The following is a 15,871-nucleotide window of genomic DNA, read 5'->3' as shown; positions in this document are numbered from 1 at the left end:
AAGGAAGGAAGGAAGGAAGGAAGGAAGGAAGGAAGGAAGGGAGGGAGGGAAGTTATGTCTATCAGGAAAACTTACAAATCTCTTTCTAGAATAATAATTTGCCTATAACTATAGTACTGTAATTTAACCTGTTTGCCCTTAAATCTGATATTAATTAACAAAAAGACATTAACAGCACCTACTATGTACAAATAAGAATTATAATTCAAACCAAAGAGAATAATAACCTGTTGTGACTCCAAGTAAAATAATTAAAAATAAATATAAACTATCTTTCATTTATAAGGAATGCATGAGTATTAAATTAACTATCCTTAGCTGTACTTTGGATTAAGTGCAAAGACCGTGGGATAAAGCATCTCCATCATTCTAGATGGCCTAAATTATTTAAAAGGATCTATTTAAAAGAAATAAGCCAAAAAGCCCAAAATCTCAGCTATCATCATCATTTCCACACAGTCTCATTAAAATCTTACTCATGTCAGAGAGCACCTAGGCTAAGGGGAGTTTTGTAGCCAATGAACTCATCTGGTTTGGCCAGTGATTTCCCACGCAACTTAAGGTAAATTATTTAACTACTCTGTGCTCATTTCTCCAACTGCCCAGTAATATAAACCAACACACTGTCACGGAAAAACATGTAACACTCTTAATCAGGAGACCTGTCATGTGGTCTCACGTTGGCTACAAACTCACTGTGTAAATATGAGCATGTTACCCCTCCTCTTTGGGTCCTGTTTTTCCCCACCTGTAAAAGGAAGAAGCCATAGCAGATGCATGCATGGAGATTGTATGTTCTAAATGTTTTCATCAGGCTAATTCACATGCACTATCATGCCAAACAAAACAATGCTCCTTATTAAGTTTCCTAAAACACAAGAACATGTAATCTGGGTGAACCTAACTAGTAGAGGACCTAGTAAAAATACTGCATAGATAAATACTGGGAAGAAAAACATGATTGCTTTTCAAAATAACAGACTCAAAAGTTTAGGCCAAGTACTTTTCAATTTGAATTAGGTACAATCGTCATTAATGAGAATTCACTGTAGGCTTATTGAATCATATCTACTTTTTGCCTAGATCATCTCTTAATATGAAGTACTCCATAGATTACTGCCTACTATGTTCAGTAAGGCCTTCACTTTAAGATTTAGGGAATGTCTCTGAGTTATAGCAATCTGGAATTTGGGAAATCAGGTTCACATCTGCCTTATACATACCCTGTAATATAGATTCCAATTAAATCTCTTCTCAGCTCTGGTTTGTCCACACTTACTTATTATATTAGACAATTTCCATTGTTCCCATCCCCTTGGTCATTTCAGTCTCCCTGAGCTAAATCTTTTCCAATTCTATTGGAACTTTCTTCACCTCCTAGGGAGACTAGGAAAAAGAGTCATCAAAATGAAAGCTAGTAACAAGGTAGAAGCAAGGGGAAATACACCGACAGATAAAATTTTCACCACTCCTCTCAGTATTATGACACAAAGTAAAATATATATCCTTTCCTTGTTTAAGTGCTTAAGCTACCAGCATAAAAATATATTCTATCTGCTAAGAATGAACAAAACAGTTCTTGGAGTTCTCTATGCAATTAATTGCTTCTAGACTGCTTCACAAGGTGCTGTTATTTAAAGCGTTCAGCCAAAAAGGGTGTATGATCCTGAAGGATGCTATAGAAGCCATTCCTGTACTGGATGAACAGACTAGCTCAAAAGTTCCTAACAATTTCTACCCAATGCAGTTGAGGGCACATCTATCAACCACTTAATAATAGCGCTTAATAGTTGAGTGATTCTCAATGGGAGCCAGCCAATCAACATCTTCAGAGGGCTTGTAAAGCATGTGATATGTATTTCCATACCCCTACTGGGTCTCAGTTGAGAATCACTGGATTAAATGATTGCTAAAATCTCTGAATATAGGAGCCTACTGATATTCTCACACAAACTATTTGAAGGCAAATGTCTTAATTTTTAGCAAGTTCAATATATAGACAAACATTCAACCAATCTGAGTCTCAGTTTATTGAATTCCTCCATTTCATGGATGTTGTCCTCTACACTACTGCAGCCATGTACTCCCCCGCAAGGTCATACCCAGACCTTATTATTACCAATAACTACAACCCCTCCATAATTTCAACTTCATGCATCACCTGTTTTTCCAAGTCCCTCTCTCTCCCTATAGTACCTTAACCCAATTATCCTTCAACTGCACCAGGACTCAAAACTCCCATCTTTTTACTGACCCACTCCAATTGATTTCCACTCTCCCCTTTTTAGCTTAAATTCCATGATCACTATAATTAATCTCTTATATATACTACTGAATCCCTTGCCTCTCTCTTGCTGTGATAACATTTGCTTAGCAAAAGCAGAACTGATTACTACATGCACATGCGCGCGCGCACACACACACACACACACACACACACACACACACACACACACCCTTGCTGCCTGACTTGACTTTAGTTTTATGACACCAAATTTCAAGTTGGGTCCCTTAATGCTGCCTGGCAAATCATATGTCACATCCCTATAGGTTCATTTACTCTCTCTCTCCCAAATGACTACTTCACATTTTCTCCTCTCTCCTCAAATCCTAATACTACTTCCTCCCTTCTGCCCTCTCAAGTGATATCCTGGCCTCCTCCTTCACTGAGAAAACTGAAGCACTCAGAAGGAACTTGCACAGATTCTCATGCCACACCTCCCCACTGAGCCCCATCTGCATCCACACACCCCCTTTCCCATGCCTTTCTAGGGTTACTTTCCTCCTCCTGTGCAAAGCCAGTCCCTCCACTTGTACACTGGAGCCCATCCCTTCTACCTACTCAAGGACATCACTCCGGCAAGTCTCCCTTCTCTTTCCTACTTCATCCATTTTTCACCCTCTATTGGATCTTTTCCATCAGCTTATGAATGTGCTGCTCTTGTTCTCATCTCAAACAATAAAAATCTCAACCCCATTTTTCTCTCCAGCTCTCACCTATTTCTTTGCTCCCCTTTCCCGCAAAATTTTCAAGAGTTTTTATAGTCACTATCTTCAATTTTTCTCATTCAACCTATTTCACCGAAACTGCTCTTCAAGGTCACTAATGCTAAATCCAACGGTCAGCTCTCTATTCTCATCCTACTTGACCTATTAGCAGCATTTGGCATAGGCGACCCCTCCTTCCACCTTGAAACACTCTTCACTTTTGCTTCCAGAATAAGACTCCACTCTCCTGGTTTTCCTACCTCATTGACCTTTCTTCAACTCAGTCTCCTTTACTGGTGCCTTCTCTTCTCCCTGTCTCTTGATGTTGCAATGTCCCTGGGCTGAGTCCTTGGTCTTCTTTAAGTACTGCATTCACTCCCTTGGTGATCTCATCAAGGCTCAGGTTTTAAATGCCTTTCTCCCCAAACTCCACACATCTCGCAAACTGGCTACTTGATATCTCCACTTGGAGGTCTAGCAGCCACTTGGAGGTATCAGTAGCCATGTCAAACTCAACATGTCCAAAACTGAACTACTGATATGTGACCCTGTTTGCTTCATCTTATAGCTGCCCCATTTCAGTTGACGGCAACTAATCTTTTAAGCGTTCAGGCCCAAATCCTGTTGTCTTCCTTGACTGCTCTCTTTCTCTCGTATCTCATATCTAAACCAGCAGGAAACCATGCTGGCTCTATCTCACAATATATCTGGAATTCAGCCTTTTCTTACCACTTTCATTGTCCCAGCCCCAATCTTAGCCATCATTCTATCTCATTTGGAACATTACAATAGGCCCCTAAGAGATCTTGGTTGCTCTTCACCCTCATCATCTACTCTCCACAGAGCAGCCAGAGTGATCTTTTTAGACCTTGTCAGATCATGTCACTTTCCCACTCAATACCCTGCAACAGTCCCCTAGTTTACTCTGAGTAAATGTCAAAGTTATTATGATAGCCTTCAAAGCCCCAAATAATCTAGCCCTTTGTTACTTCTCTGACCTCTCCTGCTCAGCCAGCAAGCATCCTAATATATCCTTCAAACGCACCAGGCGTGCTCTCACCTTACGGCCTTTGCTATAGCTGTCCCCTGTCCCTGGTATGTTTTTCTCCCAGATATCCACATGGTGAAACACCTCATCTCCTTGCTCAAATCTCAAGAAGACCCACCTTGAACCACCTTATTTAACATTGCAATCTACACAGCAATCTCCATGTCCCTAACTCTGCTTTATTATTTTCCCATATCACTTATCATCTCCTAATATACTATATAACATACTAATTGCTTGTATTGTTTATTGACTATAGCCTCCCACCAGAATGAAAGCTCCTAAGGACAGACATTTTTGTTTAATCTGTTCACTGATACATCCCAAACAGACCAACACTTTGCACAGAGCAAGTACTCAAGAAATATTTTTTGTATGAATAAATCAACACTTGAAACTGGAGCCTAAATATGGACTAGAGAGGCCAGCAGAAGAAAACTCAAATGACCCAGATACCCTCAGCACCTAAATTATGCTCCCAGACAATTAGCTACTTATAAAAGCTGTATTATTTCCTTCAGATCTCAAGAAGGACTGTCACAGCACTGCTGACCTCTGCATGATACTAAACCACACTAGAAACAAGTACAGAGGAAGTACGAGAAGGAATGTCCACTATTTTCACCTTTCCCTATAGGTGACTCCGTATTAAACATAGTCCTGTCTTCTTTCTCTGACTTGAAAAGTCACTTTTCTTTTCTTTTTTTTTTTTTTTTGAGCAGAGTCTCACTCTGTTGCCGAGGCTGGAGTGCAGTGGTACAATCTCAGCTCACTGCAGCCTCTGCCTTCCGAGGTGAAGTGATTATTATGCTTCAGCCTCCCAAGTAGCTGTGATTACAGGCGTGTACCACCACGCCTAGCTAACTTTTTTATTTTTTGTAGAGATGAGGTTTCACCATGTTGGCCAGACTGGTCTCGAACCCCTGGCCTCAACTGATCTGCCTACCTCGGCCTCCCAAAGTGCTGGGATTACAGGCGTGAGCCACCGCGCCTGGCCGAAAGTCACTTTTCAATACTACATAATTTAGGAATTAGAGAAAGCAGGTCAGGCAAGGGGCTAATGTGGCTTTCAAAATGCTGAATTTATTCCCATGGATTAAGCACAGACTCTTACAAGTTAGAACTAGAAGACTATCATTTATGTCAGTGGTTCTTAACCATGGCTGTATATTTGAATCCTGGAGGCACTTAAAAAACACTGTAGCTGCTCCTCCCTTGGGTGAGGCTCAGGTAGCATAGGTTTTAAAAGCTTCCTAGGTCACTAAAGTTCCCAGGTGATTCCAATGTGCAAACAAGTTTGAGAACTGATGAGCTATATGACCTTGGGGAAATTACTTGGCTTCACTGAGCCTAACTCATGTGGCTTTTGTGAGGATTAAATGAGATTGTGCACATATACCATCAGGTGCTATTAGTATCACTGCCACTTCTCCCTTTTCCATCATCACCACCACCACCTTTTCTATTATTACCACTATTATCATCATTGGTGGTATCATTTCCTTCCTCCTTTTCTATTGAGATTTAATTTACATATCATAAAATCCAGCCTTTTAAAAATGTATGATTCAGTGGTTTTTAGTATACTCACAAAGTTGTGCAACCACCACCACCATTTAATTCCAGAACATTTTTATCACCCCAGAAAGAAATGCCATACCCATGAGCAACCTCTCCTCCCAGCCCCTGGGAACCACTAATCTACTTTCTATCTTTACGCATTTAACTATTCTGGATATTTCATATGAATGAAATCCTACAGTATGTAGCCTTTCATGTCAGGCTTTTTTCACTTAGCATAACATTTTTGAAGATCATCCATATTGTAGCATGCTTCATTTTTATGATTGAATAATAGTCCATTGTATGGATACACCACATTTTGTTTTCAGCAGTTTTTCTCACTTTTTGGCAATTATGAATAATACTGCTATGAACACTTATACATACTATTTTGTGTGCCCATGTTTCCAGTTCTCTTGCGTATTATACAGCCAAGAGTGGAACTGTTGGGTCACATGGTAAATCTATGTTTAAGCTTTTTTTTTATTTTTAAGATGGAGTCTCGCTCTGTCGCCCAGGTTTGTGTGCAGTGGCGCGATCTCGGCTCACTGCAAGCTCTGCCTCCTGGGTTCATGCCATTCTCCTGCCCCAGCCTCCCGAGCAGCTGGGACTACAGACGCCCGCCACCACGCCTGGCTAATTTTTTGTATTTTTTAGTAGAGACGGGGTTTCACCGTGTTAGCCAGGATGGTCTCAATCTCCTGACTTTGCGATCCACCCTCCTCGGCCTCCCAGAGTGCTGGGATTACAGGCGTGAGCCACCGCGCCCGGCCTATGTTTAACTTTTTGAGCAACTACTAAACTCTCTAAAGTGGCTGCAGCACCATTTTATATTCCCACCATCAGTGTACAAGGATTCTAATTTCTCTACATCCTCGGCAACATTTGTTATTATCTTTCTGACCCTCGCCATCCTAGTGTGAAGTGGTATTTCATTGTTGTGATGTGCATTTTCCTGGTGACTAATGATGTTAATCATCTTTTCTTTCTTTTCTTTTTTTTTCCTTTTTCAATACTGAATTGGGGTGTCTGTTGCCCAGGCTGGAGTACAGTGGCACAATCTTAGATGACCACAGCACTGAACTCTAGGCTCAAGTGATCCTACCTGCCTCAGCCTCTCCAGCAGCTGGGACTACAGGTGCATGCCACCCCGGCTGGCTGATTTTTAAATGTTTTTTGAAGAGACAAAGTTCTCACTATGTTGCCCAGGTTGGTTTTGAATGCCTGACCTCAAACAATCCTCCTGCCTCGACCTCCCAAAGTGCTGGGATTTCGGGCGTAAGCCACCATGCCCAGCCAACGTTAAGCATCTTTTCATGTTCTTACTGGCCATTTGTGTATCTTCTTGCCTATCCAAATTCTTAACCATTTTTATACTGGATTAGTTGTCTTTTTACTACTAAGTTGTAAGAGTTCTTTATATATTCTAGATACATTCTGCTGATCCTTATAAGATACATGTTTTACAAATATTGTCCCTCATTTTGAGGGTTGCCTTTTATCCTTCACTTTCCTGACAGTGTCCTTTGAAATATGAACATTTTTAATTTTGATGAAGTCCAATTTATCTATTTTTCCTTTGGTTGCTTGCGTATTACTAACTTTTAAGAAGACACTAAAGGAAAAAAGTTATGAAGATATTCTATAACCAAGTAAGTTGTTCAGACTTATAATAATCCCTCATTAAATCATGAATTCCCATATAGAAAACACATCCACTTTATCTGGGCGGAGGGCAGGAAGGAATGCAATTCATCTCTTATATTTTTAATTAACTAGATTTTCAGATAAAATATTCGACCTTTGAATGATAAATGTCCAAGAAACTGCAAAGAAATAAAACCTGAGTTAGATTTGTGTGTTTTCAGAGCCATTTGTTGCAACAGCTAGATGTTCATAATCCTTACAAGAACTGGAATTGTTTTTTCAAATAGAGCATATTTAAATATTTTTAAAAGAGTTTCAAACAAATATTTTTCTGCAACTGTTCAAAATTAGTGGCATGACATAACCTAAATGTTCTATTACTGCTCAATAAATACTAACTAGACAATACATAATCCCAAATAATCAACTGGCATTACATAATTTTCCAATGTAATAATCCCAAAGAATCAATTGTGATTATAGTAATTTTCTAACCAAAACAACAAAAGTTGGTCATTATTTATGTCTTTAAAAGGTAATCAGTACCTCTATTATGTTTTTTACTTTGTCAACAAACTTTTCAATTAAAAAAACTTTTTGGTTTACAATGTGAATGCACTTACTGCCACTGAAATGTATATTTTAAATGGTAAATCTTATGTATATTTAACCACAATTCAAAAAAGAGAAAAGGGGAGAAAATAGAGAAAAAAAGAGTAAGAAAAACAGAGACTCCTAAAACAAATAAACCAGTCTGAGCACCTGCTGGCAGACAACACTTGGACATTCAAGAAAAGCAGGCTGAGGAAGGCACAGTTCACTGGGCACGCAGACAGATCGCCAGCAAAGCAGGCTCTACAAACAGCATAGGAGGTAGGTTACCCTGGAAGAGTAATATGATCCATCATACATCCAGAGAGCTTTGTCTCTAAAGAAAGATGCAGGGCTCTAAAAGGATGTCCTTCACACTTCCTAAGACCTGGGTTGCATCAAAATGTCATTCATTGTATCTTCATACCACTTACACCAGGATCCTCTTAAACATGAAATTAGGCTAATTAATGGCAGTATGTTGTTTTTTGGTTAACAGGAAACTAGTGTACCAGTACTCTAAAGAAAAAAAAAAGAAAGCGAGGAAACCTCAGGGCAAAGAACCATGAAAAATCCACAATGTACCTCCTTGCTTTGCAGTTCTTTTAAGAATATTGTTTAGTGTCTAAAACAAGTAAAATGGCATTTTTTCAGGAAACACCTTTGACCATACTTCCAAAGTAATAAAGCCTGTTTAGTCCAGCTTCTCAATTTATAGCCATTAAGTGTACATTACAAGGCAATAGTTCTTTAATATACGAACTTGGGACACAGATTTTTCAAAAAGTGAATAAAGCCAAAGAAGATTTTGTGAAAATAGTTCTCATAAATATAACAAGCACCACTGAATATAATTTTATTCTAAATTGATCCAGTTTATGCTCCAAATCTTATTTTTATAGCCTTCCTATGGTAAATGCTCAACAAGGATTTGCTGAATAAATGAATGAGAAGGACCAAGTCTTAATTTGAGTTTGTTCTGGTAACAGAGAGATAAACACATAAATGAAAAACTCCTTACTCTGGCTATGATTAAAAGGTCAGAAAGTAACAGATGTTGGTGACGTTGCAGAGGAAAAGGAAGTACTTATGCACTGCTGGTGGGACTGTAAATTAGTTCAGGCACTGTGGAAAGTAGTTTGGAGACTTCTCAAAGAACTTAAAATGGAATTACCATTCAACCCAGCGATCCCATTACTGAGTATACACCCAAAGGAATGTATATCATTCTACCAAAAAGACACATGAATGTGTATGTTCATCACAACACTATTCACAATAGCAAAGACATAGAATCAACGTAGATGCCCATCAACGGTGGACTGGATTAAAAAATGTGGTACACATACACCACGGAATACTACACAGGCATAAAAACGAAGAAAGTCATATCCTTTGCCGCAACATGGACACAGCTGGAGGCCACAATCCTAAGTGAAGTAAAAACAGCAACAACAACAAAAAACCAAATACTACATGTTCCCGCTTATAAGTGGGAGCTAAACATTGAATACACATGGAGATAAAAAGAGGCCCAACAGACACTGGGGCCTACTTGAGGGGAGATAGTAGGAGGAGGGTGAGGTTTGAAAAACTACCTATCAGGTACTATGCTCACTACCTGTGACCTGGGTGACAAAATCATTTGCACACCAAACCCCAGCAACACACAATTTACCCACGTAACAAATCTGCACATGTGCTCCTTGAACCTAAAATAAAGGTTGGAGAGGCCAGGTGGGGTGGTTCACGCCTGTAATCCCAGAATTTTGGAGGCTGAGGCAGGCAGATCGCGTGGTCCAGGAGTTCGAGACCAGCCTGACCAACATGGTAAAACACCTCTGTCTCTACTAAAAATACAAAAATTAGCTGGGAGTGGTGGTGTGCACCTGTAATCCTGGCTACTCAGGAGGCTGAGGCAGGAGAATTGCTTGAACCCGGGAGGCAGAGGTTGCGGTGAGCCGAGATCGCACCACTGTACTCCAGCCTGGGCAACAGAGCGAGACTCTGTCTAAAAAAAAAAAAAATGTTGGCGAAGGAAAAAAAAAAACCCCAAAAAACTCCTTATTCTTTCTAGATCTATCTAGATTGCTACATCAATAAAATAGAATCTAGCACCCTTGCAATTCAATGTAACAGACATAATAAGATTCCTCCTAGAAAGAAAAAAGGAGGAAGGAGGATGGAGAGGGAAGAACAGGAGAGGAAGGAACACCTTATTATACCAGAAGGAACTTCTCTAATGATGACAAGGGTTAGATCAGACCTCAGAAAAGCTACAGGGCGCCAATCTCACTTAACACTCAAGGGTCTACCAAACATTGAAATGAAATATTCTATTTCTATAAAACTGGTCTTCTACTTGACCTTTATCAGGGAAGATGGGGTAAGCTCACTGTAAAATACGATTTTTTTCATTTTGTGTGTGTGTGTTTTTTTTTTTTTTTGAGATGGAGTCTTGCTCTGTTGCCAGGTTGGAGTGCAGTGGCACGATCTCAGCTCACTGCCACCTCTGACTCCCTGGTTCAAGTGATTCTCCTGCCTCAGCCTCCCAAGTAGTTGGGACTACAGTCACGTGCCACCACACCCAGCTAATTTTTGTATTTTTTAAGTAGAGACAGGGTATCACAATGTTGGCCAGGATGGTCTTGATCTCCTGACCTTGTGATCCACCTACCTCAGCCTCCCAAAGTGCTGGGATTACAGATGTGAGCCACATCGCCTGGCTGTAAAATATGATTTTTCTCATTCCCTTCTATAGTGTCTCACTCAGCATACTTGTTGAGGCAGCCCAGAGCTATAAGACAGAAAAACCCTATACGGGAAGCAATTCCTAAAAGACTATGTTATGGACTGAATTATATCCCCCACCAAATTTGTATGCTGAACTCCTAACCTCCAGTATCTCAGAATGTGACCCTATTTGGACAGGCTGACTGCAGATATTTTAAGATGAGGTCATACTGCAGTAGGTAGATCTCTACTTCGATGTGACTGTAAAATGTGAACACAGACAGGCACCTAGGGAAAATACCATGTGAAGGCTGGAGTTATGCTGCCACAAGCTAAGTAACTACCGGCAGCTAGAAGACAGGCCTGAAACAGACCCTCCCCTGGCACCTTCAGAGGGACCATGGCCCTGCCAACACCCTGATTTTGGATTTCTGGCTTTCAGAACTATGAGACAATGCATTCATGTTGTTCTATGTCGTATGGTTTGTGGTACTTTGTTACCACAGCCCTAGGGAACTAATGCAGACTATAAGAGGCCAGTGTGCACTAGCCTACCCTCTTCAGATCGCACTTCAGATCCAGTCTTCTGCCTCATGGCCACTGCCACTACATTACCCCCAGCTCCAGCACCTCACTCTTGAACTGCTGCAAAAGCTCTGGTCTCCCTTACTTCAGACTCTATCTTGACTTTCTTCAATTGTCAAACCTCCCTACACACCACCTTTTTTGCATCAACCCCTTATTTAAAAAACTCCAGTGACTCACCAATTTTTACAGGAAAAAGCTATAATTCTCCTGACTGGCATTCAGGCCTGTCTCTCTAAGCTAGCTCCAAATGCTAGGTGATATTCTCTTAGTGACCCTAGAACACACAACTTTTTTTGTTGCCCAGGCTGGTACGCAGTGGCGTAACCACAGCTCACTGCAGCCTTGACTTCTTGGGCTCAAGCAATTCCCCATTCTCAGCTTCCCAGGTAGCAGGGACCACAGGCGCATACCACCATGACCAGCTAATTTTTATAGAGATGGGCTCTCACCATGTTGCCCAGGCTGGTCAGAACATACAACTGTTATTCTCTATGTCATGCTTCCTTCTCCACTTGCTGCTCTCCCCTTTCATCAGTCCAAATCTTGACCTTCCTGTGAAAACTACTGTCAGGACACACTTTCTCCTTGAAGCTCTCTATCTATACTTGAGCCTGACACAACAGCCATATTTCTGATTCTATGCACTTTACTGCCTGCATCAGTCATCTGTACTCTTCACAGATTGCTTTGCATAGTTACCTGGCATTTGAAAAGTACATGCTTGAATTTCATAGCTGGACTAGGAGCTCCTTAATAATAGGGTCTATGTCTTATAATTTTGGAGGTACTTCTCAAAGGCAAAGACAATGCTGGGTGTATTACAGGCAACCTCTAAATTCTTACTGAATTAACTATTAAACATATATGAAAAATTCCTAGAAATGCTACCTTTGGCAATTCCTTCAATCAGGGAATTGAAATTGGAATAAATCTACAGATTTCATATAGTACTAATGGTCCCACATGTATCTGAATAATTTAAAACTTACAAGGAATAAGAGGAAAAAAATGACTTGAGTCCCAAGTTACTTACCATTCTTCATCACTACATTGGACCACACATTGGCATTCAGGGCTTGAACAATTCGCTTTACTCCTGTAGATTCTGGGAAGTCGTCTAATCAGGGAGGGAAATATACATACTTATACACAACACTCATACAGATATACATACACATTCACAAAAATATGGCCGGGCAAGGTGGCTCACGCCTATACTCCCAGCACTTTGGGAGGCCAAGGCGGGCAGATCACCTGAGGTTGGGAGTTCAAGACCAGCCTGACCAACATGGAGAAACCCTGTCTCTACTAAAAAATACAAAATTAGCCGGGTGTGGTGGCGCATGCCTGTAATCCCAGCTACTCAGGAGGCTGAGGCAGGAGAATCGCTTGAACCCAGGAGGCGGAGGTTGTGGTGAGCCAAGATGGCACCATTCCAGCCTGGGTAACAACAGCAAAACTCCATCTCAGAAAAGAAAAGAAAAGAAAATGTTACGTATATATCCCCCAAGCCATATTTTCAAATGACCATGGTTTTGTTATCCTGTTTATTTAGTTGTTAGCTCACATTGTACAAGGAAAAAAAACAAATACAGAGCTTGGAGCTCCCGATAAGAATACTCTAGAGAAACTCCTTTCCTCTTTAGCTGTCTGAGGATTGACCACCATCACGAACGACATGGTAACTATCCAAACTGGAAAGTTCATGACCAACCAACTACTTCAGAGAAAACAAATGGTCACTGATGTCCTTCACCCCAGGAAGGCAACACTACCTAAGACAGAAATTTGGGGAAAAGTAGCCAAAATGTACAAGACCACATCAGATGTCATCTTTGAATTCAGAACTCATTTTGGTGGTGGCAAGACTACTGGCTTTGGCATAATTTATGATTCCTTGGATTATGCAAACAAAAAGGAACACAAACATAGACTTACAAGACATGACCTGTGTGAGAAGAAAAAGACCTCAAGAAAGCAATGAAAGGAATGCAAGAACAGCATGAAGAAAGTCTGGCAGACTGCAAAGGCCAGTGTTGGTGCTGGCAAAAAGCCAAAGGAGTAAAGGTGCTGGAAGGATGTTATCTGTGGCCACTGTGGTTTTTTCATGATTAATAAACTAAAAACTTTCAAGTGGAAAAAAAAGAATATTCCAGAAACTAAAGCAATTAAATAAACATACAATATAAGCCAGTTATATAAAAAAGTTATCCTCACCAATGGAATCTATTCATATTCTGAAAATGTAAGATTCCACTTATTACACACATTCCTGGCACAGTACGAGAGATACCAATCTAGACAGAATGAGTTTCCTTAAGGCAGGAACAGTCCTCTTATTAATAGTATGCTATAAAATCATGTAAATGCTCTATCCTCTGCTGGAAACCAGAGAATAATAAGTGTTATTTATGATCGATATCTATAGAAGAACTTCTTGATCAGAGACAGTTTGAGTAAGAAGTGAAATGACTAGAAGTGTAAGAGACAGGCAAAGGGTCATTACAACAACTTAGTTTATTACGAGTACTATCCTGCTTCCGGAATTTGACTGATACTACTCAAAATAATGGGGCTGTAATCCCATAGTGTATCAAAAAGGTGGTATTCTTAGCTACAACATTAGGAATGATTGTGTACAAAGGAAATTGAGATCCTGTAGATGTTGAGGACTGTAAGGCTGCATCTGGAAAACAATGACACAAATAGTTTTCATGTGGTTAAAAAAGGAAAGTTTCCTGAGTTTACAGAACATAATCCACACAGAACCTGTCTCTAGTGGCCAGCCTAGCCCTGGGTGGTTTAACAAGAAGAGCACAGAGTTACATGTCAGAATATCTGAATTTGAACCCAGGCTCTGCCACTTATTAGCTATTGATCAAGGGCGAATTCACTTACACCATTCTCACAGAAAGTGGAAACAATACCACTCTATGCACATCTCTCCTAGAGGAAAGATGCACTGGAACTGATGATTTACTAATGTAGCCTTCCCCCTACACTGGAAACTCCTTGAGGGCAGGAATCTTGTCTTACTGAGTTCATATGCCCACTGCCTAGCACAGTGCCTGAAAAACAGCAGGCACTCACCAACTGTTTAATGGATCAATGAATCATTTAAAGAATACCAGCCTACCAACCTAACAGAAATATAGTGATTAAATTGAAAATACTTGGCCAGGCGGGGTGCCTCATGCCTGTAACCCCAGCACTTTGGGAGGCCAAGGCAGGCGGATCACGAGGTCAGGAGATAAGAGACCATCCTCTGGCTAACATGGTGAAACACCGTCTCTACTAAAAATACCAAAAAAAAAAAAAAATTACCTGGGCATGGTGGTGGGCGCCTGCAGTCCCAGTTACTTGGGAGGCTGAGGCAGGAGAATAGTGTGAACCTGGGAGGCAGAGCTTGCAGTGAGCTGAGATCGCACCACTGCACTCTGGGCGACAAAGAGAGACTCTGTGTCAAATAAACAAATAAATAAATAAAAATAAATAAAGAAAATACTCTACCAAGATAAGTTTATCACTACCAATGTTTGGATGAAAATCTAAAAGTCATGTTTATCTTAACTGTGAATGACTTAATTCTCAAAAGAATAACTAACACTTTAGATGACATAACCAGGAACCAAAAATGTGGTCTGAAATGAAGACCTAGTACCAATAAGAGGAAAATTAATACAAACTAGCATAAAGTCCTATATTCATGTTTGAATAATACATGCAAGTAAAAGATGAGGAAATATGGCTTAGGAATAGTTCGTATTTTAAAAGTCTAGGAAAGTTTTCATTATGTTACCTAAAGATGACATATCAAAAAACCCATTTTAAGATTAATCTGAATGAATACAAGAACATTATTCAGACAAAGGGCTACGAGAAATACAGTGTATAAAGGAGCAGAGATTCCAAAATGATAACAGTCAAATACTGACTCCCAAGGACAAGAGAAAGAGAAAATTCTATTGCCAGAAATCACACAGGCTCACATACACAAAACAGGGCACAAGTTTCAGGGACCTAGAAAAACAGAAAAGATGTACTTGCCAATTTTCAACACTCTTTAAAAGAGCAAGGAGAAAACCAGTCTTTTATTTCAATTTTGTTCTCTTCCTCCCTGGCAAGTTTTATTCTCAAAGGTAACAGCATTTTGGAAAATTATAAATAAAACCAGAATATAGAAAATATTTCTTAATTCCTTAAAAAAAATACAAGTTTCATGAAATGACTGCTTATGTCTTATCTATGTACTTTAATTCACGTTGGTTGTCCCTGCCCAGGATGTCTTTTGGAACAACTGGCATATTCACAATGCCACCTCTCCACCAGTCCTCTCACTACAAGCCCAGGACCTTTTCTAACTTCTTCCCCATGGAGCAGCTGACATATGAGAGTTCACAATGCCAACACGTTCTCTGCACTTTTAAACAAAAATAAGCTCTCCTGTCTCTAAAATACCACAGCACCACTATTTCTTCTATAATACTTATGACATTCCACTTGATAATTCAATTATCTGTAAGTTTCATCTCTTGTACCAGATTATAAGGTTTTGGTGAACCAAAAACCCTCTTATCCTGGTAGATACCACAACAGGTGTACTTCAAAGGAGAAAAGATGAGAAAAGAAACGGAGAAGGGGAGTAGAAAAGGGGAAGAAATAGAAGGTCCAGCAATAGCGGAGGACAGCGATTGCAGAGCTACCTGGGGTAGA

General features: G+C 40.1%; 1 protein-coding gene and 1 pseudogene across 3 annotated transcripts in view; one reads left to right on the top strand and one right to left on the bottom strand.

Annotated features, from left to right (window-relative positions):
- AAGAB (alpha and gamma adaptin binding protein) overlaps positions 1-15,871 on the bottom strand; it is a 60,580-nt gene that overhangs the window by 19,862 nt on the left and 24,847 nt on the right. For all 3 annotated transcript variants that reach the window (XM_017851112.1, XM_017851111.1, XM_017851113.1), the window contains exon 5: positions 12,192-12,275. In XM_017851112.1, the coding sequence (XP_017706601.1) occupies positions 12,192-12,275 (84 nt within the window). The remainder of the gene's footprint in view (positions 1-12,191; positions 12,276-15,871) is intronic.
- On the top strand, positions 12,837-13,142 carry LOC108514713 (40S ribosomal protein S24 pseudogene; annotated as a pseudogene).

Source organism: Rhinopithecus bieti, unplaced genomic scaffold (genome assembly GCF_001698545.2).
Source record: "Rhinopithecus bieti isolate Rb0 unplaced genomic scaffold, ASM169854v2 scaffold_31548, whole genome shotgun sequence".
NCBI classification, from domain to species: Eukaryota; Metazoa; Chordata; class Mammalia; order Primates; family Cercopithecidae; genus Rhinopithecus; species Rhinopithecus bieti.
Note: the sequence above shows the minus strand (reverse complement) of the source record. Positions and strands in the feature narration are given on the sequence as shown.